The sequence below is a fragment of the Grampus griseus genome (genome assembly GCF_964374135.1).
Source record: "Grampus griseus genome assembly, chromosome: 17".
Lineage (NCBI taxonomy): Eukaryota > Metazoa > Chordata > Mammalia > Artiodactyla > Delphinidae > Grampus > Grampus griseus.
Window position 1 is genome coordinate 42986576 of NC_139011.1, and position 24761 is coordinate 43011336.

Sequence of the window (24761 nt, forward strand, 5' to 3'; positions counted from 1 at the left end):
CTGTTACTCTCCAAGTCTAGGATCTTAATTAATATTTAGTCTTTTTATTCTTTCTTCTTTTTTCTATTGTGATCCAGCCTAAAAGATGAGAAAGAAATATTTAAATTTTTATAATGTTCTTTAAAGGAGAAATTGGTTGTGTAGAGAGGATGGGCAGTACACTCTAGGACAAAACGAAGAACTATAGGTTCAGGTTATCATGGTCAGTATTCTAGCTGGTCATAGTAGTTATAATTTATGACCTTCATTCTCCAATATTCATTCCAGATCTTATCTCTAGCAAGAATCTTGGTTTGATGAACCCTTTGCCATTAGTGGGTAACACAAATCTTCGTTCCTGAAGTTTCTAAGTGATTCTTCTTGTTATAAAGTCACACAGTTGACCAATTTTTTAAATAGATATATGTGTTTATTATTTATTTTTAACATTTTTATTCGAGTCTAATTACTTTGCAATGGTGTGTTAGTTTCTACTTTACAACAAAGTGAATCATTTATACATATACATATATCCCCATATCTCTTCCATCTTGCATCTCCCTCCCTCCCAAACTCCCTGTTCCACCCTTCTAGCTGGTCACAAAGCAACGAGCTGATCTCCCTGTGCTATGTGGCTGCTTCCCACTACCTATCTATCTTACATCTGGTAGTGTATATATGTCCATATATACACTACCACTCTCTCACTTTGTCCCAGCTTACCCTTCCCCATCCCCGTGCCCTCAAGTCTAGTAGGTCTGCATCTATATACCCGTCTTGCCCCTAGGTTCTTCATGACCTTTTTTTTTTTTTTTAGATTCCATATATGTGTGTTAGCATACAGTTTTCCTCTTTCTGACTTACTTCACTCTGTATGACAGACTCAAGGTCCATCCACCTCACTACAAATAACTCAATTTCATTTATTTTTATGGCTAGTAATATACCATTGTATATATGTGCCACATCTTTTTTATCCATTCATCTGTTGATGGACACTTAGGTTGCTTCCATGTCCTGGTTATTGTAAATAGAGCTGCAATGAACACTGTGATACATGACTCTTTTTGAATTATGGTTTTCTCAAGGTATATGCCCAGTAGTGGGATTGCTGGGTCCTATGGTGGTTCTATTTTTAGTATTTTATGGAACCTCCATACTGTTCTCAATAGTAACTGTATCAATTTACATTCCCACCAACAGTGTATGAGGGTTCCCTTTTCTCCCCAACCTCTCCAACATTTATTGTTTGTAGATTTTTTGATGATGGCCATTCTGACTGGTGTGAGATGATATCACATTGTAGTTTTGATTTGCATTTCTCTAATGATTAATGATGTTGAACATTCTTTCATGTGTTTGTTGGCAATCTGTATATCTTCTTTGGAGAAATGTCTATTTAGGTCTTCTGCCCATTTTTGGATTGGGTTGTTTGTTTTTTTGATATTGAGCTGCATGAGTTGCTTGTATACTTTGGAGATAAATCCTTTGTCAGTTGCTTCATTTGCAAATATTTTCTCACATTCTGAGGGTTGTCTTTTCGGCTTATGGTTTCCATTTCTGTGCAAAAGCTTTTAAGTTTCATTCGGTCCCATTTGTTTGTTTTTATTTTCATTTCTCTAGGAGGTGGAACTCTCTCATAGAGTGTTCTGCCTAGGTTTTCCTCTAAGAGTTTGATAGTGTCTGGCCTTACATTTAGGTCTTTAATCCATTTTGAGATTATTTTTGTGTGTGGTGTTAGATAGTGTTCTAATTTCATTCTTTTACATGTAGCTGTCCAGTTTTCCCAGAACCACTTATTGAAGAGGCTGCTTTTCTCCATTGCATATTCTTGCCTCCTTTATCAAAGATAAGGTGAACATATGCATATGCGTTTATCTCTGGGCTTTCTATCCTGCTCCATTGATCTATATTTCTGTTTTGGTGCCAGTACCACACTGTCTTGATTACTGTAGCTTTGTAATATAGTCTGAAGTCTGGGAGCCTAATTCCTCCAGCTCTGTTTTTCTTTCTCAAGATTGCTTTGGCTATTCAGGGTCTTTTGTGTTTCCATACAAATTGTGAATTTTTTTTTTCTAGTTCTGTGAAAAATGCCAGTGGTAGTTTGATAGGGATTGCATTGAATCTATAGACTGCTTTGGGTAGTATAGTAATTTTCACAGTGTTGATTCTTCCAGTCTAAGGACATGGTATATCTCTCCATCTATCTGTATCAACTTTAATTTCTTTCATCAGTGTCTTATAGTTTTCTGCATACAGGTCTTTTGTCTCCTTAGGTTGGTTAATTCCTAGGTATTTTATTCTTTGTGTTGCAATGGTAAATGGGAGTGTTTTCTTAATTTCACTTTCAGATTTTTCATCATTAGTGTAGAGGAATGCAAGAGATTTCTCTGAATTAATTTTGTATCCTGCTACTTTACCAAATTCATTGATGAGCTCTAGTAGTTTTCTGGTAGCATCTTTAGGATTCTCTATTTAGGGTATCATGTCATCTGCAAACTGTGACAGCTTTACTTCTTTTCTGATTTGGATTCCTTTTATTTCTTTTTCTTCTCTGATTGCTGTGGCTAAGACTTCCAAAACTATGTTAAATAATAGTGGTGAGAGTGGGCAACCTTGTCTTGTTCCTGATCTTAGTGGAAATAGTTTGTTTTTCACCATTGAGGACAATGTTGGCTGTGGGTTTGTCATATATGGCCTTTATTATGTTGAGGTAAGTTCCCTCTATGCCTACTTTCTGGAGGGTTTTTATCATAAATGGGAGTTGAATTTTGTTGAAAACTTACTCTGCATCTATTGAGATGGTCATATGTTTTTTCTCCTTCAATTTGTTAATATGGTATATCACATTCATTGATTTGCATATATTGAAGAATTGTTGCATCCCGGGATAAACCCCTCTTGATTATGGTGTATGATCCTTTTAATGTGCTGTTGGAATCTGTTTGGTAGTATTCTGTTGAGGATTTTTGCATTTATGTTCATCAGTGATATTGGCCTATAGTTTTCTTTCTTTGTGACATCTTTTTCTGGTTTTGGTATCAGAGTGACAGTGGCCATGTAGTATGATTTTGGGAGTGTTCCTCCCTCTGCTATATTTTGGAAGAGTTTGAGAAGGATAGGTGTTAGCTCTTCTCTAAATGTTTGATAGAATTCACCTGTGAAGCCATCTGGTCCTGGGCTTTTGTTTGTTGGAAGATTTTTAGTCACATTTTCAATTTCAGTGCTTGTGATTGGTCTGTTGATATTTTCTATTTCTTCCTAGTTCCGTCTCAGAAGCTTGTGCTTTTCTAAGAATTTGTCCATTTCTTCCAGGTTGCCCATTTTATTGGCCTATACTTGCTTGTAGTAATCTCTCATGATCCTTTGTATTTCTGCAGTGACAGTTGTTACTTCCCCTTTTTCATTTCTAATAATATTGATTTGAGTCTTCTTCCTCTTTTGGATTGATCCCTTGATCGTTATGTAGTGTCCTTCTTTATCTCTTGTAATAGTCTTTATTTTTATTTTATTTTATTTATTTATTTTTTTTTTTTTTTTGCGGTACGCGGGCCTCTCACTGCTATGGCCGCTCCCATTGCAGAGAACAGGCTCTGGACGTGCAGGCTCAGCATCCATGGCTCACGGGCCCAGCCACTCCGCAGCATGTGGGATCTTCCCGGACCGGGGCATGAACCCGTGTCCCCTGCATCAGCAGGTGGACGCTGAACCACTGCACCACCAGGGAAGCCCAATTTTAAAGTCTATTTTGTCTCATATGGGAATTGCTACTCCAGCTTTCTTTTAATTTCCATTTGCACTGAGTATCTTTTTGCATCCCCTCACTTTCAGTCCGTATGTGTCCCTAGGTCTGAAGTGGGTCTCTTGTAGACAACATATATATGGGTCTTGTTTTTGTATCCATTCAGCTAGTCTATGTCTTTTGGTTGGAGCATTTAATCCATTTACATTTAAGGTAATTATTGATCTGTATGTTGTTTCGGGTTTTTTATTGTAGGTCTTTTCCTTCTCTTGTGTTTCCTGCCTATTGAAGTTCATTTAGCATTTGTTGTAATGCTGGTTTGGTTGTGCTGAATTCTCTTAGCTTTTGCTTGTCTGTATAGTTTTTAATTTCTCCATCAAATCTGAATGAGATCCTTGCTGGATAGAGTAATCTTGGTTGTAGGTTTTTCCCTCTCATCACTTTAAATATGTCCTGCCACCCACTTCTGGCTTGCAGAGTTTCTGCTGAAAGATCAGCTGTTAAACTTATGGGGATTCTTTTGTATGTTATTTGTTGCTTTTCCCTTGCTGCTTTTAATATTTTTTCTTTGTATTTAATTTTTGATAGTTTGATTAATATGTGTCTTGTCATGTTTCTCCTTGGATTTAACCTGTATTGGACTCTCTGTGCTTCCTGGACTTGATTAACTATTTCCTGACCCACATTAGGAAAGTTTTCAACTATAATCTCTTCAAATATTTCTCAGTCCCTTTCTTTTTCTCTTCTCCTTCTGGGACCCCTAATTCGAATGTTGGTGCATTTAATATTGTCCCAGAGTTCTCTGAGACTATCCTCAATTCTTTTCCTTCTTTTTTCTTTATTCTGCTCTGCGTAGTTATTTCCACTATTTTATCTTTCAGGTCACTTATCCATTCTTCTGCCTCAGTTATTCTGCTATTTATCCCTTCCAGAGAATTTTTAATTTCATTTATTGTGTTGTTAATGAATGTTTGTTTGCTGTTTAGTTCTTCTAAGTCCTTGTTAAACGTTTTGTATATTTTCTCCATTCTACTTACAAGATTTTGGATCATCTTTGCTATCATTATTCTGAATTCTTTTTCAGGTAGACTGCCTATTTCCTCTTCATTTGTTAGGCCTGATGGGTTTTTACCTTGCTCCTTCATCTGCTGTGTGTTTCTTTGTCTTCTCATTTTGCTTAACCTACTGTGTTTGGGGTCTCCTTTTCACAGGCTGCAGGTTTCGTAGTTCCCGTTGTTTTTGGTGTCTGCCCCCAGTGGCTAAGGTTGGTTCAGTGGGTTGTGTAGGCTTCCTGGTGGAGGGGACTAGTGCCTGTGTTCTGGTGGATGAGGCTGGATCTTGTCTTTCTGGTGGGCAGGTCCATGTCTGGTGGTGTGTTTTGGCCTGTCTGTGACCTTATTATGATTTTAGGCAGCCTTTCTGCTAGTAGGTTGGTTTGTGTTCCTGTCTTACTAGTTGTTTGGCATAGGGTGTCCAGCACTGTAGGTTGCTGTTCGTAGAGTGGAGCTGGGTCTTGGCGTTGAGATGGAGATCTCTGGGAGATTTTCGCCATTTGATATTACGTGGAGCTGGGAGGTCTCTGGTGGACCAATGTCCTGAACTTGGCTCTCCCACCTCAGAGGCACAGCCCTGACACCTGGCTGGATCACCAAGAGCCTGTCCTCCACATGGCTCAGAATAAAAGGGAGAAAAAAAGAAAGAAAGAAAGAAAAAGATAAAATAAAATAAATAAAATAATATAAGATAGAATAAATAAAAATGTTATTAAAATAAAAACAAAAATTAATTATTAAATTTTTTTAAGTAATTAGAAAGAAAGAACAACCAAACCAAAAAACAAATCCACCAATGATAACAAGCACTGAAAACTATACCAAAAACAGAAACAAACAAACAAAAATAAACAGACAGAATCCAGGACAAATGGGAAAAGCAAAGCTATACAGAGAAAATCAAACACAGAAGCATACGCCTACATACTCACAAAAAGAGAAAACGGGAAAAAAAAAATATATATATATATATATATCTCGTTGCTCCCAAAGTCCACCTCCTCAATTTGGGATGATTCGTTGTGTATTCAGGTATTCCTCAGATGCAGGGCACATCAAGTTGGGTGTGGTGATTTAATCCACTGCTTGGATTTAATGAGGCTGCTGGGAGAGCTTTCCCTTTCTCTTCTTTATTTGCACAGCTCCTTGGATTCAGCTTGGATTTGGCCCTGCCTCTGTGTGTAGGTCACCTGAGGGCGTCTGTTCTTCACTCAGACAGGACGGGGTTAAAGGAGCAGCTGCTTCGGCGGCTCAGGCTCACTGAGGCCGGTGGGGGGGGGGAGGCAGTGGTATGGAGTTCGGGGTGAGTCTGCGGTGGCAGAGGCCAGCATGGCGTTGCACCAGCCTGAGGCATGCTGTGTGTTCTCCTGGGTAAGTTGTTCTTGGATCACGGGACCCTGGCAGTGGCGGGCTGCACAGGCTCCCGGTAGGGGCGGTGTGGATAGTGACCTGTGCTCGCACACAGGCTTCTTGGTGGCGGCAGCAGCAGCTTTAGCGTCTCATGCCCATCTCTGGGGTCCGCGTTGATAGCCGTGGCCCACACCCGTCTCTGGAGTTCTTTTAAGCAGTGCTCTTAATCCCCTCTACTTGTGCACCAGGAAACAAAGAGGCAAGAAAAAGTCTCTTGCCTCTTCAGCCATTCCAGACGTTTTCCTGGACTCCCTCCCAGCTAGCCGTAGCACACTAGCCCCCTTCAAGCTGTGTTCATGCAGCCAACCCCAGTCCTCTCCCTGGGATCCAACCGAAGCCGGAGCCTCAGCTCCCTGCCCCCACCTGTCCCGGCAAGTGAACAGACAAGCCTCTCGGGCTGGTGAGTGCTGGTCTGCACCGATCCTCTGTGCGGGAATCTCTCTGCTTTGCCCTCCGCACCCCTGTTGCTGTGCTCTCCTCCGCGGCCCCGAAGCTTTCCCCCTCTGCCACCTGCAGTCTCCGCCCGCGAAGGGGCTTCCTAGTGTGTGGAAACCTTTCCTCCTTCACAGCTCCCTCCCACTGGTGCAGGTCCCTTTCCTATTCTTTTGTCTCTGTTTTTTCTTTTTTCTTTTGCCCTACTCAGGTACATGGGGAGTTTCTTGCCTTTTGGGAAGTCTGAGGTCTTCTGCCAGCATTCAGTAGGTGTTCTGTAGGAGTTGTTCCACATGTAGATGTATTTCTGATGTAGTTGTGGGGAGGAAGGTGATCTCCACGTCTTATTCTTCCGCCATCTTCCAAATGGGGCTTCTTCTAGATGTATATTTACATACCACACAGTTGACCCTTGGTATCCATGGGAGATTGGTTCCAGGACCCCCATGGATACCAAAATCCTGATTCTCAAGTCCCTTATATAAGTAAAATGGTGAAATACAGTTGACACTTGAACAACATGAGTTTGAACTGCTCGGGCCCACTTATACACACACTTTTTTTTCCCAATAAATATATACGAGAGTCCTACAAGATCCTGGGTTAGCTGAATCCATGGATGTGGAACTGGAGATACAGCAGGCTGACTATAAAGTTGTACTAGAGTTTTGACTGTGCAGAGGGTCAGTGCCCCAACCCCTGCATTTTTCAAGGGTCAACTGTATTTGTGTATAACCTACACACATCTTCCTGTATACTTTAAATCATTTCTAGATTACAGTTGACTGTATATAAATTTCATTAAATTCTACCATTGGTCATGGTAGTACATGGGATTAACCAAGGAGTTCCTTCACATCTTTCCATATTCCTTTTGGCCCTCACTGTGTATTAACAAACCATTTTCTCCTTGATAGCCAACATCAATTATCCCAGCCAACACTGTGAGTCCCCATTTTACTGTTTACTCGTAGGCATGAATAATCCAAACTGACTGGGTAGCAGACTCAGCTTCCAATTCAGGAAAACTAATATTGTGTATTTTTTTTAGGTTACCTCTCTTTCTAGGTAAAGTACACAACAAAATGTGCTACTTAAACTTTGGGCACTGGGAGGATTTCCCTTATAAATTGTGTTTTAGGACCACCCCCAAAGATAGCAGTGTACTTCCAGCTTGTGCAGCATATTATAATGAACCATCCACATACATTATTTTTTAACTACTAAAACAGTACACAATATTTTATGATTTGTTGAATTAGATAACCCCCAATTCATGACTGCTAGCTCAGGCCAGATGGTCCCTGAGTCTCATGACCAGGTAGTCAGTCTTCATCAGAGCTTGGTAGCAATCCAGGAGTTGTTTCTTAGCAGCTGTTACCTGTTGAAGGAAGTATGGTGTTGTTCCAAAACCCTAGAGACTGCCACTTATTTTTAATTGGGACCTGCTAAAGACTTGTTTCTATGTCTCAGTTAGCTTAAAGCACTGCAGGCTCCATTGACTATGCCATGTCATAAGTTCTAAGAAGTAGAAGAGCTTGTACACCAATCTACTGGAGAACCTTTTATTGTACCATGTCTTAGCAGCTTTTCAGGTTCTTTACATATATAAAATATGCATGTAGATTAAAAAAATTAACAACATGAGCAACCATGTATCCATCATCTAGATTAAATATTAGACATATACCAGTAGCTTAGATTGCCTCTTTATGCACCTTCCCAATTGCTACACCCTCTATGCCTCTATACGTGTGAGAGATAACCACTATCTTGATTTTGTATTAATTCTGTTTTATGAATTTTCTACCTAGATATGTGTTAAGCAATATATTTTTTAGTTTATGAATTTTATATGAATGAAATCATGCTGTATATGTTGTTATGTATCTTGCTCTTATTGAACATATTTTTAAGTTTTATTCTTATTGATGAATGTTGATATAGTTCATTCATTTTCTATGCATTATAGCATTCCATTATATGACTATATCAATATTTTTCTATCCTACTCATTTTGACAATTGCATGATTCTCAGTTTTTTTCCTATGAATGCTATTATGACGATTCTATAAATATTTTCAGACATGTCTGTTCCATGTGCAAGAGTTTTTCTCTACAATATATACCCAGTAGAAAAATGTTGGATTATAGGTATGGATATGTGACATTATCAAGTAATGCCAGTTTCTTAAGAAGTTGTACCTATGTTCCCTTCTTAATGGTAGATAGAGCACAAAGCGCAGCAAGTTGACCTTTTCTTCTTGGAGATAATCTTGACATGCTCTAAATCAGTGGACTTCCATGAATCAGATTTAGTTGATAAGTCTCCGTATTTTTGACAGAATGTTCTTTCTTCTCCCAGATATAGACATAGATAGATATAGATAGCTATAGATATAGATATGAATGAGGCATCTCAGGCAGTTTTCATATCTTCTCCAGGGCTTATGTCTTATTGTCCTTGTGATATATTGCAGGTTGGTGAGGCAGTTGGTCTATTGGAATCAGATTATAGCATTAGATAGAGAGTTGATATAGTTTAAAAGCAGGTTTGTAAGTATACTGCTGTTCCTTCCAGTAAAGGCAGATAGTCTCTTGTGGTATCTGTGATCAGAATTTAGAAAAATGCATTGGCTAGATTAATTAGCTAGTTGTGACCATGTGCAAAGAACATTTATATTCTGCTATGGTAAGTACAGTAAAAAAATTCTACATTAAGTTTATATTTAATTGTACTCAGTCTCCAAGACCAACTAGCCACAGTGAGGAAATAAATAGATCTGCGAAAATAATCAGTGTAACTGCATATTTTGGTTTTTTTTTTTCTTTAGAGTAATCTTTTATTTATTTATTTTTGGCTGTGTTAGGTCTTCGTTTCTGTGCGAGGGTTTCTCTAGTTGCGGCAAGTGAGGGCCACTCTTCATCGCGGTGCACGGGCCTCTTCACTATCGTGGCCTCTCTTGTTGTGGAGCACAGGCTCCAGACACACAGGCTCAGTAGTTGTGGCTCACGGGCCTAGTTGCTCCGCAGCATGTGGGATCTTGCCAGACCAGGGCTCGAACCCGTGTCCCCTGCATTAGCAGGCAGATTTTCAACCACTGCACCACCAGGGAAGCCCACATATTTTTGATGATATACTCAGTTTCTGAAACTTCTCCAGGAATATGCATTCCCTTTGATTTACCATTTTAGTAAGCAAGGGGATTAATATTTCTACTTCACTCTTACTTTCAAAAGTTCTCACATCACATATCAGGGAACAAAGCTGAAGATCCTGCCTATTTCCAAGGTTATCATTTGAACCTATATACTCAGATATTGACAGTTGGTTCTGGACCACTGAGCCTGACATCAGAAATTGAACTTTTTACTTTTATTACCTATTAAGCTCTCTTTCTGACTTGGGAGACTTCAGTGACATTTTGGCCCCCTCCAGAAGTTAGTGTTTTCTGAATCTTTATACTTAATATGTTCCCAGTATTTGGAATTGCTTCCACCAGTTATCCACATGACTTCCTCCCTGACGTCATTCAAGTACCTGGTTAAGTGACATCAAATGATAATGTCAAGTGATGTTACCAAGAAGGCCTTCCCTAACCACTCTATCTGAAACAATACATCTCCCTCCTTTGTTTTCTGCTGCTTGCCAAATGTATTCTTCTATTTAGTGCTTTTCATTACCTAGCAAATTGAACCATTATTTTTGTTTGCTTATTATCCATCTTTTTGCAAGGTTCAAGATAATAGGCATTTGGTCTGTTTTGCCAAACTATTTTATTTTCAGTACCTTGAACACTGTTTCTATATAGTGTAAGTGCTCAATAATTTTTAATGAATGAATGAAAGCACTGCTTAAGAAAATAAGATATAAGAATTCTTATGACCATAAGTGAACATTTTCAGTTATGCTTAGGTACAAGGTTAACTAAGAAAAATTATAATTGGTGATATGTCCTGATGTTATACTATTTACAATACTATTCTCAGAGATTCTAGCAACTCTATCTGCTAACCATAAAAAATAATGTCTCATGCAATTAAGAGCTTGGATACAGGTGAAAATAATAATAATAATAGTAGTAATAATATATCTATATATAGATATATAAACACATAGGTATAACTTTTCTGTTTCCTTATGGATAACAATATTTTGTTACTTGCTAGCCAAAGTAACCTTATGTCAGAGATTTTACAATGTACTCAATAGCTATGTGTATATACTCATAGAGGTTTGATAATCAGTTGCTAATATTTGTTCAAAGAGCAATTTTATAGTACAGATTTCCTGTGTGAAAATGCAAGCTTTAATGTTTTTTATTTTGAAATGCCCAGTTTTCAGCATTAAGTCCAGATTAATTTTGAAAAAAAAATTACTAAATTCTATTTTAGAATAAATAGCAAAGTTCATACATTCTAAGTGTATTTTTCCCTTATATAAGTTATGGTAAGTCCAGGCATTAACACGAAAGTTAATATGTTTTATTGTTCCAAGTGCATTACTTAGCTGTATCACTAGCATATTTGGGGACGGCCTTTTATATTTCTTCCCAAAATGATCTTGGATTTTACATGCAAAGGGAGAAGCTTTATAATGAGATATTGACAGAAACACACACTCTCTATTAAGAATCTCAGATTGTATTGAAGGAATTTTAAGTTTCAATGTCGTGATTTCAGAGAAATTTTCTATTTGTATTGGCAATATTAATAATGCAGTCATCTAAATATATATTTATTGTTAAGTCTTATACATAATGGATAATAGAATCTATATTCTTACTAAGCCATAAAAATAGTTTTCCGTATCATGGAATTTTTACTAGAATAATAATTTTGCAACTTTATTTTAAACGTACAAAAGGTGGCATTTCATTATTATAAATATGTCTCATAAGTTTAAGATATAATATGTCATTATTTTAGAGAAAATCAAACGGAATGTTATGGCTGTTTTGATGAAAGTAATTGAGATTGAGGATTAAGAGTAACATTTGTGGGCTTCTCTGGTGGCGCAGTGGTTGAGAGTCCGCCTGTCGATGCAGGGGACACGGGTTCGTGCCCCGGTCCAGGAAGATGCCTGGCTAGCATAAGGCTGCCGTGGAGTGGCTGGGCCCATGAGCCATGGCCACTGAGCCTGTGCGTCTGGAGCCTGTGCTCCACAGCGGGAGAGGCCACAACAGTGAGAGGCCCGCGTACCACAAAAAAAAAAAAAAAAAGTGACATTTGTCATCATTTATCAACCTGAACTTTGTTTTGTTCCTGTACTTTGTTTTGGTTTTACAGTATCAAGAAAATTCTATTAATACAAATAAATAGTTACAATATTAATGTAACTTTTTAATAGTACAGATCTAGCAATTTAAGCATACTCTTCAACTAAACTGAACACAAAACTCTAGAGAAGAGTAGTTAGAAATTTTATTCCAGAACTAAAACACAGGTATTATCTAAGGACAACCTGCAGTTTTTATCATGAATATAAAGTTTCAGTAACCAAAGTATAATAGTCCTTCTAACTATGCATGTGCCTCTCACTTTTTATTGCAAAACAGTTAAGCTATAATAAGAACATGCATCAAATAGGAACACCAGTGTCTTGTCTAGCATTTTTAAGGAAAATGCATCTGTGCTACAATAGTATATTCACTTGTATAATTCTTTGTCTGTGGACATTTAAAGTCCTGAATTATTAAAAGTCAACTGTATAGAAACAACTTTCCTAACCTATGACACATGTCCAAGAAGATCAAATATAAGTACAGCAAAGTCAAAAGAGATAAACAACAACTAGTTAAACTAGCACTGCAAAGCAATGTACTGCTTGTTTCCATTATATTAGAATGTGAAATGTATTGGATTGTGCATGTTAAATTTTTTTAAAATGTAGAATATCTTTAAAAATAGGAAATTGGGGCTTCCCTGGTGGTGCAGTGGTTGAGAATCCACCTGTCGATGCAGGGGACACGGATTAGTGCCCCGGTCCGGGAAGATCCCACATGCTGTGGAGCGGCTGGGCCCATGAGCCATGGCCACTGAGCCTGCGCGTCCAGAGCCTGTGCTCAGCAACGGGAGAGGCCACAGCAGTGAGAGGCCCGTGTACCACAAAAAAAAAAAAAAAAAGGAAATTGAATAAAATATGATTTGAATTAGACTCTTAAAAGTTAAATGTATATTTTGTAATCTCTTGGGAAACTATTGAAACATTATTCTAAGAGATATATCAAAATACAATAAATGATTTAAACAAAATATTAAAAAATGTTCAAATAACTTAAAAAGGCATGAAAAGTGAAACAGAAACAAATCAAAGGAAACAAAAAGAAAACAAAGATAAAATGGTAGACCTAAATAAAAATACATTAATAGTTTCATTAAATGTATATGTTTAAACATACCAATAAAAGGACAGAGGATTTTCAGGTTGAAATTTTATAAACTGATGTAAATATAGGCTGTAGATAAGAAATTCACTTCAAATATAATGAGATTAAAGGTAAAAGGATGGAAGAGAAGCACTTCTTGAATGGAAAGTAAGGACCTCAAAAGTCTGCTCTTCTATAAAAGCAAGAACAATGACAAAAAATTGTCAAAATCAAAATTTTCAGAAATCTACAAATTTTCAAAAAATTTAAAACAGTGCAAAGAGTGTTTATTTGAGAAAAACAGCTAACTCTGAGTAAGAACATCAAGCTTTGTTTTGTTCAACTTGCCTTAATCCAATCTTCCCCTCCTCAGCTTTGCAACAATAGTAGTCATGAAAAACAGCAGCCTGCAGTCACTGGAGAGGTCAAATGTGTTTGGAGCTACCCCAAATCCCATCCTCTGAGAACTATCACTATTTGATGTGTCTGGGAGCTTACTGAAAATCCCCATTCTCAGAAGTTGTCTTTATTTGACCTGACTTAGAGCTCATTCTGTGTGAAGAGTCCTTTCCTGATGGCATTTGGCAAAAACAATCAGTGGCAAGCATTTAACATCACGACTACCTGAGGCAGCATTACTAGTTGGGGCTAGCATAAGGCTGACCTAAAATTGTTTTTAAAACTGGGCAATGAGATGTTCATAGTGTCTTTTTAAATCCCTGACATAGATTCTTGGGAATCTAGAAAGTCATGAACCTGTGCAGGACTATGCCATGTCCAGTAAAGACCTGGAAAGGCCATAGCTCTCACTCTTTGCTGACCTTGAGGAAGCTAGCAGGAAGTGAAGGCTAATGCAGAACTATAAAGTCCTGTCAAAGTATGGAACACCTGTTCAACAAACCTGGAAGATATATTGGTAAAAGACAGTTAAGAAAATACCTGTCCAGTTATTAGATGAACATTAAGCTAAGTGACTCCATATAACAAAGAATACAGACTCTACAGAATTAGACCATAAAAGTCACTAAACAAACAAACAGTAACACCAACAAAAGAAGAACAAAGAGCAACAACAACAAATCCTAGGGGAGATCTGTTTGGCCGAGTTGCCACATTACATTATTTAACTGTTGCTACATAACATTTTGTAGAAAACTGTTCTCTACAAAAATTATGAAACACACAAAAAAATCAGCAAATTATGGTCCATACACAGAAAAAGAATAGAAAGCATCTCTAGACAAGTTCAGACCTTGGACTTACTAGACAAAGACTTTAAATCAGCCATTTAAAATATGTTCAAAATATAAAGAAAACCATGTCTAAAGAATTAAAGTATGAGAATGATGTACCAACAAATAGAAAATATTATTATATAAATGTAAATTATGTATATAAAAAATAGAAATTCTGGACTTGAAAAAAATATAATAACCAATATAAAAATTTCACTAGAGGGGCTTCGCAGTAGATTTGAACTTATAGGAGAAACAGGGAACATGAAGAGAGGTTAATTGAGATTATCCAGTCTGAGGAACATGAATAAAAAATAATGAATGAGATATGACAAAAAATGAACAGAGCCATAGATACCTATAGGACTCTATCTAGCATACCAGCCTATGCATAATAATAGTTCCAGAATGAGAAGAGGAAGAGAGAGTGTCAAAAAGAATATTCAAAAGACAAAAACCTTCTTGAAATGTGATGAAAAACTTTAATTTGTATATCCAAGAACCTCACAAAATTTTGAGAAGGATAAACTCAGAGATCCACACCTGGCCACATCATAGTCAAACTGCTGAAAGTCAAACATAAAGAGTAAATCTTGAAAGCAGAAAGTAAAAAGTAATTCATTATATATGATGTGATGAAAGCAAAAGAGCGTCAACCCAAATTCTACATCTAGCACAACTGTCCTTCAAAAAAGTGAGAAATCAAGATGTTCTTGGATAAACAAAACCAGAAAATTTGTCAGTAGTACACCTGCCCTATAAGAAACACTAAAAGAAGTCCTCCAGGCTAAAATGAAAGTGCATAAGGCAGTTACTAGAATCCACAAACAGAAAAAATAAGTTAACACCAGTAAAAGTAACTGCATAGGTAAATATATCTACAAGTGTTTTTGTGTATAACTTTCTTCTTCTCCTTGCTGACTTATGAAATGATGATAAAGCAGTACTTAGATGGAGATTTATACTTGTTAATGACTATATTAATAAAGAATAAAGGTTTCAAATCAATAACTTAAATTTCTATCTAAAAAATTAGAAAAAAATGTGCAAACTAAACTCAAAGCTATCTGAGGGAAGGAAATAAGAAAGATTAGAGTGAAAATAAACAAAATACAAAACAGAAAAATGGTAGAAAAAAATCGACAAAACCCAAAATTTGTTATTTAGAAAGATCAATGAAATTGAAAAAACCTGTAGTTAAGACTAAGGAAAAAAAAAGAACAAATTACTAATACCAGTAACAAAACAGTGTAACTACTATCAAACTTACACATATAACATGGATTATAAGAGAATACTATGAACAATTAATTGTACACTAAAAAATTAGATAACCTAGATACAATAATACCAAGTGCTAGTGATGATGCAAAGCTATCAGAACTCTTATTCATTGCTGGTGAGAATGCAAACGCTCTGAAAAATGGTTTGACAATTTCTTACAAAGTTAAATATATACTTACCATAAGACTCAGCAATCTTACCCTAGATAAATGAAAACTTATGTTCACATAAAAACCTGCATACCTGTGTTTATAGTAGCTCTTGTCATACTTGCCAAACACTGGACATAACCCAAATGTACTTCAATGAGTGAATGGATAAACAAGTTCTGGTACCTTCCTATAATGGAATACTAACCAGCAATAGAGAAGAATAAAATGCTGATACATACAACTTGGGTGAAATTTAAAGGCCTTAAGCTGAATAAAAGAAGCCCTTGTCACATTTTTGCTGCATTATTGAAAAGACAAAGCTATAGAAATGGACAATATATCAGTGGTTGCCAGGAATTATGGTAGGAAGGAGGGTGAGTTTAGAAAGTTAGTGCCAGGGAGTTTTTTGAAATAATATAACTTTTCTATATCCTGATTATAGTAGTAATTACATGATCTATACATAAGCATTAAAATTCATAGAACTGTATACCAAAAGGAAAAAAAATGTTATATTCACTGTATGATAAGTAAAAAATAAAATATAATGAAATAATATAATAGGATCATATTGGAGGGAGGAAGCATAAATCAGTCCATCAGAAAGTGTGGAGATGGGGGAGAAAGCTTTTGTTACTTAAACTATGTCATAGGAAATTAAAATACAGAACTGTGATGAATGGTGTAATTGAGAAGAGAGAAACGAGATGATTGAGGTCCCATATTGGCTTTGTAGGCTCGAATTTCTCTCATATAAAATGTAATGAGCAATTGCTAAATTGCCACTTTTGTTATCGTATTATTGATATAACCAAAATCAGATCCAATTGTATTTAAAAAGCTGTCTGCATATGAAATCTAGATTACATAAATGTGTTTTTTCCTGGGTGTAAGTACTCAGAAGGCAGGAGCTTCTTATTTTATATTTTTTTTTACAATCATGTGCGCATAGGTATTTTTCATGAAGCCATAAAAAATTAAAATGTTAAATATCTTTTTGGGTATAATGGAGAGATCTGGTTTTAGTTATAAAGAACTTAACAAATGCCCCTGTAAACGTTTTCACTTAGTAGACTGAAACCACGTTTTGCAATATATACTTTTGGATATCACAGTCAGCAAGGAGAATGCTACATTAATGACAGATGCACTTTTTGGAGAAGTATGAGGTGTGTAATAATTTTTAAAACTGTCTTTTTATTATAAATACTGCTTCAAATGTTCATATCAACTTTAATATAAATTTAGAAGTATTATTCTTTAAGAGATTATAGGACTTGAATTGAAATAGAACACATTATTTAACCAATGGCAAGTGAAGTAGAATGATAAAATCTCACTTTAACATTGACTCTTTTAAGCATATTTGAATCTGCTTTATGACAGACACATCATCCAGAATATTGCATATGTCTACAAAAAGCAGATTGGTTAAGATAATCTCTTTTTTTGTTTATTTTGTCCCTGTTGCACCCAGAGTTTATTATAGGGCATATATAACATAAGAAATGACTTCTTGGCTTCAAATCTATAATATTGAAATTTCTTTTTAGGTTCTCATTAGAAACTTGCTTTGTAACCCTGAGTGGAGACATTTGATGTGTCACCAGTTTCATTGCTCTGAACTGTTTATATCTCAGCAGGAATAATGACATGAATAGTTTGACTGTTGACATGTGAAATCAGAGTGAACACTTGTCAAGATTTTTTCAGCAAAATTAAATGTTGCTAATTTAAAATGGGTCAGAGTAATATTTTTCTGTATTTGTTCATTCCATAATTTAAATTTAGATCATTTGATATACATTTTTACAATTGGCTCATTTCTGGATCATTAAACCCCATCATCAAATAATATTTATTAAGGTGCTGCATGCTCATAGATCCAGAATGACTGCTATACCATTGCAGTTAAGGAAATAGCACACACACTTCTTAAAAAAAAAAAGCTCTTCAGCCAAATAAATACTTTTATGTGTCTAATGAACACAGATATAGCATTTCTTCATCCTCCCATTCATTTGTCTCACTTCTCCCTGGCATTTCTAACTCTAAAAATCTATATAGAATTTTAAAGGTACTTTTGAATCATTAGCAAACACATTAAAAAATATATTGCACATTAAATTTTGATGGTATACTTTAGATAAACTGCTTTCAGATTTACTTCAGTGTGAGGAAGATGTGGAAATTAAAGTTAGCAGTTGTATTATTTTGATAGACTACAGGGGTAAGTTTTGGAAAGTAATTGATCTTTGAAAGGAAAGGGAATAAAATGGAAACAACAAGGCCAAATAGAAGAATATAAAATAGTTGAAGAGATTATATGGTCAAATGTTAACTCCCACTCAGAATGACATATGATTATATTTGAGACTAATTGGACCCAATTCTTAGCTAACATGTTGGTTAACAAAAAGAGTATATTATTCTAGTCAATGCTTTTGTTGTTGTTATTGTTAAATCTGTTTTCCTCACAGGGTGTGTAATAGCTCTTTTGTTACCCATTAGTGGGGTCACCAGGTGGTATAGACACACACAAAAAAGCAAATTTGGTGACACTAACTCAGTTTTGTTCATTTTTGGTTGTTAAATGTGGTAAAGAACATTGAAACTAATGTCTAAATGTAGCTATCCTTCATCATTTATCTAGCCATATTTATTCTGTCCTCCACAGAGAGCAAACAAAAGTTAAATACTTTTTTCTAAAGAATTCAGCAACTGAAAGTTATTTACAGATCAGTCTTTAGTTTCTTACTTTGAAGATACTTCTCAGATTGATTATTGAATACTTAATATATCGATAATAAAATAAATTTCTAATGAACTGTTATTCTTCAATTATGAAGACAGAGTTAATCTTATCTGTTTAAAGGGATCTTACGTAATTTCATTTATTTCCACATTTGTCTCCAAATGCTTCTAAAGGTTTACTCTCTTTGCTTTAAACATCTTATTCTCTAAAAGAATTTTTTATCTTTGTTGATATTCACCTCACACCAAATGAAAGATGTCTGTCAAATCTTCTTCCTGAAAAAGTAAGAGAGAAGGAAAAATTGACCTTAGGATGACCAGTTTATGGTTTCCATAACTGGGAATTACTTTGCAACTTTGTCTCCCAGTTTTACTCTATTTAAAGGTTCTTTGACATTTCAGATGGCCGTTAAACTTAAATTATAGCTCATTGTCTGAAATTATCTCTTTCTAGGTAAACAAGATTATAAAAAAACCAAACCTATTTTACGAGCAACCAAATTAAAAGCAGAAGCAAAGAAAACAGCAATAGGCATAAAGGTACCTGTATTTGATAACTTTAAAATGTGATATATTGCATGCCATCTCATTTTCTAAAACTGGATTGCATAAATGTTGAATTCTAAATGTTTTATGACATTTCAAAATCTAAGTCAAATGCCAGGATTAAAGGCTTTTAAAGAGAATTTACTTAATGAGAAACATCCTTCCCATTCTAAGATTTTATTAGGTCTTAGAATAAGACCTAATGTCACTTAAGAGAGACAGTTACACTTAAAGTTGCAATTTACTTTTTCTCTAGCTACTGTATTTATTGTTCAAACACTTCAGCGATATATGTGGCCTGGATCAAAAACTTTTCTCACTTGCAATAAGTTTCATTTTATGGTTGTTTAACTTTTAATTATAATTGTATATACTTAGATCATTAATATATGTAATTTTACACGTGTATTATTTTTGTTGTCAGTACTCCCTATGATGAAATTCTAATGATGTTTCCAAACTTGTTCTTTGAGAAAACCAGTGTTTTAACTGCTTAAGAGGGATAAAAGCAACTGAGAATGATGTTAGCAGATGCTAATCCAATGTGCTAGCACAATGAAGTTCAACAAAATTACATTTACATTATTACCCATGTCAACTCTGCCAAGTGTTTAGAGTAAAATTAAACTATAAATAGAAAAATTAATTTGACAGCTCTACTGTCAAATGTGCAAAAGTAAAGTGACTAGTACCTATATTTTATTTAAATATTAAAATGTTAAAAGGAGATTTGGGGTTTTATCTGGCAGATGAAAAATCAATTTTTCTAAGTTATAGCTTATAGCAAATGCCAAGGTATTACTACCAAGCTGTAACAGCTGTTGAACTGCCAGATGATATATTTGGTTGTCTTCCAGAATTTGCTATTATGATCACGAAACACTGCCTTCTTTTTACTCCTGATACTGATTTTGATCAAGCATTGCTGTGTGCTGCGGTATGTTTTCACAGCACAATCTCCTCAGTTAGTGCTGTGTGTCAGTTTTTAACGGAAGAAAAAGAAAAAAAAAATGAATTGCCTTTTTGTTTGAAAGAGAGATGATTAATCTTTTGAAGTTTTCTTCTAATTTCATTCATCTTTAAAATTATTTCCATGACACAAACTTTCTAAAACCAGTGGTTAGTTTCTTATTTTGCAGTTAGTTACCTGATGATTGTCTCTTGTAATGAGAGCACTGTCTGTCATTTTCCAGGAAAGCAATATGTCACTTATTTTTATCTTTCACAATACAGGGCTTTGTTTTTGTCTTGTTAGAAGAATATTGGGGTAGCACAATCCACTTGTGGCACAGTATAATGAGCAGCTGCAAATTAGAATTTGAAAGATAGTGCAGCCATGCATTTATTGATGTATACCACGTTCCTGTATATATCCTCTATTTCATTTGCTCTTATCATTTTGCTATGGTTTTAACTTGAGGAAATAACCATATTCCTAGTATAAGTCTACCTTATAGTGCAATCTAATGTCTTTTTAAAAACAATATAGAATTTTTTTATCTTTTATGAGAAAAAAATTGTTCTTAGGTTTCATTGATGATTTAAAGTATGTACAGAAAAGTTTCTGACATCAAAAACAGCTCCTTTTTAATAAACTAGCATATCATTTTGATTCGTAAACCTGTGAAAAACAAAAACCTTATCTTTAAACACTGTTTACTTTGCTTGAAAATTTATGTAATGAACCCATTAAAATAATAGGAAACTTTTTAGAATCAGAACCATGGAGGTGTTTTACATTTCAAATCTGGCATACTAATTAGTTTGCCCTGTCAAACTTTGATTGCCTTGTCATTTTAGCATAGTATTTTAAATAACGAAATTTCTTTCAGCAATTGCCATTTAATGCTATTTAATTTCCCCAGTGAGTGATTTTATCCATGTTGATAATGTCAGAGAAGCAACTAAGGATTAATGAACATCAAACATGTTTGACTCTTATCTAGTTAATACAGGATGGCCATAATGTTATAATATTTTATCACTTTACTACTTATTTTTTAGAATGAATCATTGCTATGCTTTTAAAATAATTTAAATCTACAGAAAATATGAACAGCTGCAAGGAATAGGAAAATAACAGCAATGATAAAACTGAACACGAGAGAGGCCTAGAATCACATGACTCCTCTTACTGTTACAATGATCTAGCTGAGTCTAAACTGGCACATTTGTAAAATGGATTTTATGCCATTTACCTCACAGTATAGTCAGAAGAGTTAAATAATACACTTAACATAAATATTTCTTTGAATTAGCTATTACTGGTTTGCATAAATAAGACTGTCCTTGGATGTTTGTCATTGGCCTAAAGATCCCCTACTCAACTAAGTCTGCTTTGTGTTACTATACTACATATTACAAAATGTTTTCAGTTTTGCTGTGAAGATAGTATTATGGATATTATTGCTGTAAAGTTTTCAAAACATTACATAATTTTAATATACCTTGTACATAAATTATATAAATCTGACTCAATCCTTCATTTATTTAGAAATTGCTATGAGCATTACAATGTTGTAGAACCTGTGGAAAAAAAGATGAATAAGACACAATTATCTTGGAGGAATTTCTACAAGAAATCACATGATTGAGAAATCATGGATTAGAGATATAAAAATTACACAATAGGGTACTTACCCTCAGGGGCTTCTAGTGCTTTTTTATAAATGTATGTTTAGTGATAGAAAATTTCAGGGAACAGTAATGATTCAGAATAAGATATGAATATCACTTCTTCAAAATGTGGAATTATTTCTATTGAGAAGCTATTTTTAGTTTGTGTCTTTTACCAATGTAAACAAAATGTCATAATTTATGACCCAGTAATGAGTACCGCCTAAAAATTATTTGCACAACTAATATTTGCTATTTGGTTGCTGTTCAATTTGAAGATTATTTTTCAAGAGTTGCAACATCAGGGAAAATTTTTTTTGAAGGCAAATAACCTGTGTTTCCTAGTATTTAGAAGGAAAAAGATAATCTATATTTGTTTATTAAGTAGTTTATTTGAAACAAGTAATTATAATAAAAAATAAGGATCAGAAATTTGATTTATCTGTTACATAAATAAAATATTCAAATGGCAACCAGATCCTGCTAACAACCCCTTGGGTTGAGCCAGCTGGAAGCATTATTTTTGTTCTCTTTGTTATTCCTGATCTAAAACTAAAAATGGCCAAGGGTGGGGAGAGTCATGAATGCCTGTAGGTCTCTAAGTTATGGTTAGTGTGACCAGAATTCTGAAAGCAGTATTTTCAAATTTTACCATAGTTTTAACCCTCCAAGTATGCAGTCCCCACAATACTTATCTCCTTAGCAGAATAGGGACATTCTGAAACAAATGATTTGCTGTACCTCCTCGTCCAATACTTCGGAAGCCTCACCCCCTACACCATAGTATGTTGAATAGACTTAATTGAATTAATGGATCTTCTGAAGTTGTATTCTATGAATGTTCTCTGCTTCCTACCCTTAAACCCCTTTTTCATGCCTCTGGATATTCTGAAAATGTACAATGAAGATGATACAGAGCTGTTTGAAAGGATAAGAAGGAGTTGAAAAACAGCAATTAGAGGTGATTATCAATGAGATGAGAATCACAGACTCTAATCAAGAGTAAAAACTTTAGTCTTGTGTTAAGCTTATGGGAATGGTGACTGCTGTTGAACAGTTTTTTGTCCACTGTACAGAACAGATGGAGTTTGCAGTTGTGTGTCACTTGTTTATTACATCCTCTTAAAATTAGTAGCTGTGTAACCAGATGGGTCTGGGAGCACAGCTGTGGATACAAGAAAATAAATGAAACCTGTCTGATGCTGCCATGCCCTTTTGAGATGCCAAAGTATTCCAACTGCAGCAGAGAAAATTCACTTTAATTTGACATTATATTGATAGAGTAGATTGAGAAATCAAATCTTACAAAAATAGTTGACACTAAGTCTTTCAACCCCATGTATTTTATTAATATTTATTTTTATAGTTTGCAAATCTAAAAAAATCTAATTATAAAGCTAAAAATCTGTATAAAATGTCCATTTGTAATTTCAATATCCAGGTAAAAATTACATGTTGATTATAAACCAAATTTATTTTAATGCTTTTAAAGTTTATTAGGTGGCATATGTTGAATTATTAATTTTGCATTCTTTTGAAATGTAAACTACATTTGTGTAAGTGCAAATAAATTGCTTCTCCATAAAATAATGTCAGGAAGGGGTGTGATATGCAAGTGAGAATTACAAGGGAATATTTAAGCCCCTTAGGATACTGTACTAGCACTATTTATTCTTCTTTCTGTTTAGCCAAATGATATGTTAATATTGAGACAATTCCTTCATGGTGTGTGTGTGTGTGTGTGTGTGTGTGTGTGTGTGTGTGTGTGTGTGTGTATAAGTTTATAGACTTTTTGAAAAATAATATGATTTTTGCCATTGTATATATGGTAATTTTTTGGCTATTATTTCAGCATAATTGATTAATATAATCCATATCAAATCACCAAATGAAGTATCCAGGACCATCCTTCATAGTTGTGTTAATTATATCATATCATGCTTTATGAGCCAAGAGTACTTAGTTTTGTTCTGCCACATTGTAAACTATAGAATTTAGAATTTAAAAATGAGTTTTAAAAAATAATATTTAATAAGGATGTTTACAGAGACATAATGTAGAAACTGGTTATAATAGTTTCGTCCTATTAGAAAAGGAATGATAATTTAAAAAAGAATCTGTGTCCAAATGCTATAGCTAATAATAAACGTATTGAAGCAAGAAATAATGTTATTTCTTTCTCAAATGTTATTTCTTTCTCAGATAGAGAAAGATAAACTGTGTAGGCACAAACTACATTGCTTACATCCAACAGTTTGATATCCAAACTACGAAAATATATTAAAATTATAAATGTTAATTTTACTATTAGAAAAACACAAATTTAAATAAAAATAATAATACACATCTATTATTATACCCACTGATGTACCTGCCATTATATTAGGTATTGTCAAGCACAAAAGTTTCTTTGCTTAATGACAGAAAGTGTTAAACAAAAAGAATGTGATTATTAATTCTAGACTGTGTGTTTTTATCTCGTGAAGCTGATAAAGTTAACCAACCTCATTTCATGAATTTCAAATCTACTTTTTTTTTCCTTCCTCAGGAAGTTGGCCTTCTACTTGCAGCTATATTGGCCCTCCTACTGGCTTTCTATGCTTTCTTTTATCTCAGACTGTCCACAGATGTTGACCCTGATCTGGAACCAGATGAAGATTAGTTGAGCAGCAATCAATGCATGAAAAGGATATAATTTTATAAAAGCACCTCTAGGGACCAATACTTTCTGAAGTACTGAGACAGCAAGGTCTTGAATTTTTTCTGCCGGTATTTTCAGTTTGCAGAAATATCTTTTAAAATGTTGCATAGGATATCAAGAAAAGAACCTTACCTAATAATGTAGTATGTGTGCTACCAGATACTTTTATAAATCTTTCTACTTTGACAGGCAACCTATTCATGGTGCATTTAGATAAAGTGAAAAACAGATCCTAAATTCTTCAGATGTCTTAGGCAATTTATGTGTATAACTCCATCACTTACAGATTACTAAATCTATTTTTGTTCCATATACATTCTAAGTAAAAGTATATATCCTCATTTACAGAAACATTCTCTAGTCACATTCAGAGCCTAAGAAGGAATGAAAACTCATGGGAAATTTTTCATTTTACAGAGAAGCCCTGCTTTCTTTCCAGACGTAGTTTATATCATTAGAGAGACAATCTGCACATACATCTACAGTAAT

The 24761-nt window shown here is 34.8% G+C and overlaps 1 protein-coding gene across 3 annotated transcripts in view; it reads left to right on the forward strand.

Moving 5' to 3' along the window:
- TRIQK (triple QxxK/R motif containing) overlaps positions 1 to 24386 on the forward strand; it is a 90554-nt gene extending 66168 nt beyond the window's left edge. For all 3 annotated transcript variants that reach the window (XM_082675245.1, XM_082675244.1, XM_082675246.1), the window contains 2 exons: positions 18864 to 18949; positions 24120 to 24386. In XM_082675245.1, coding sequence (XP_082531371.1) covers positions 18864 to 18949; positions 24120 to 24233 — 200 coding nt within the window. In that variant the 3' untranslated portion in view covers positions 24234 to 24386. The remainder of the gene's footprint in view (positions 1 to 18863; positions 18950 to 24119) is intronic.
- The last annotated feature ends 375 nt before the right edge of the window (positions 24387 to 24761 follow it).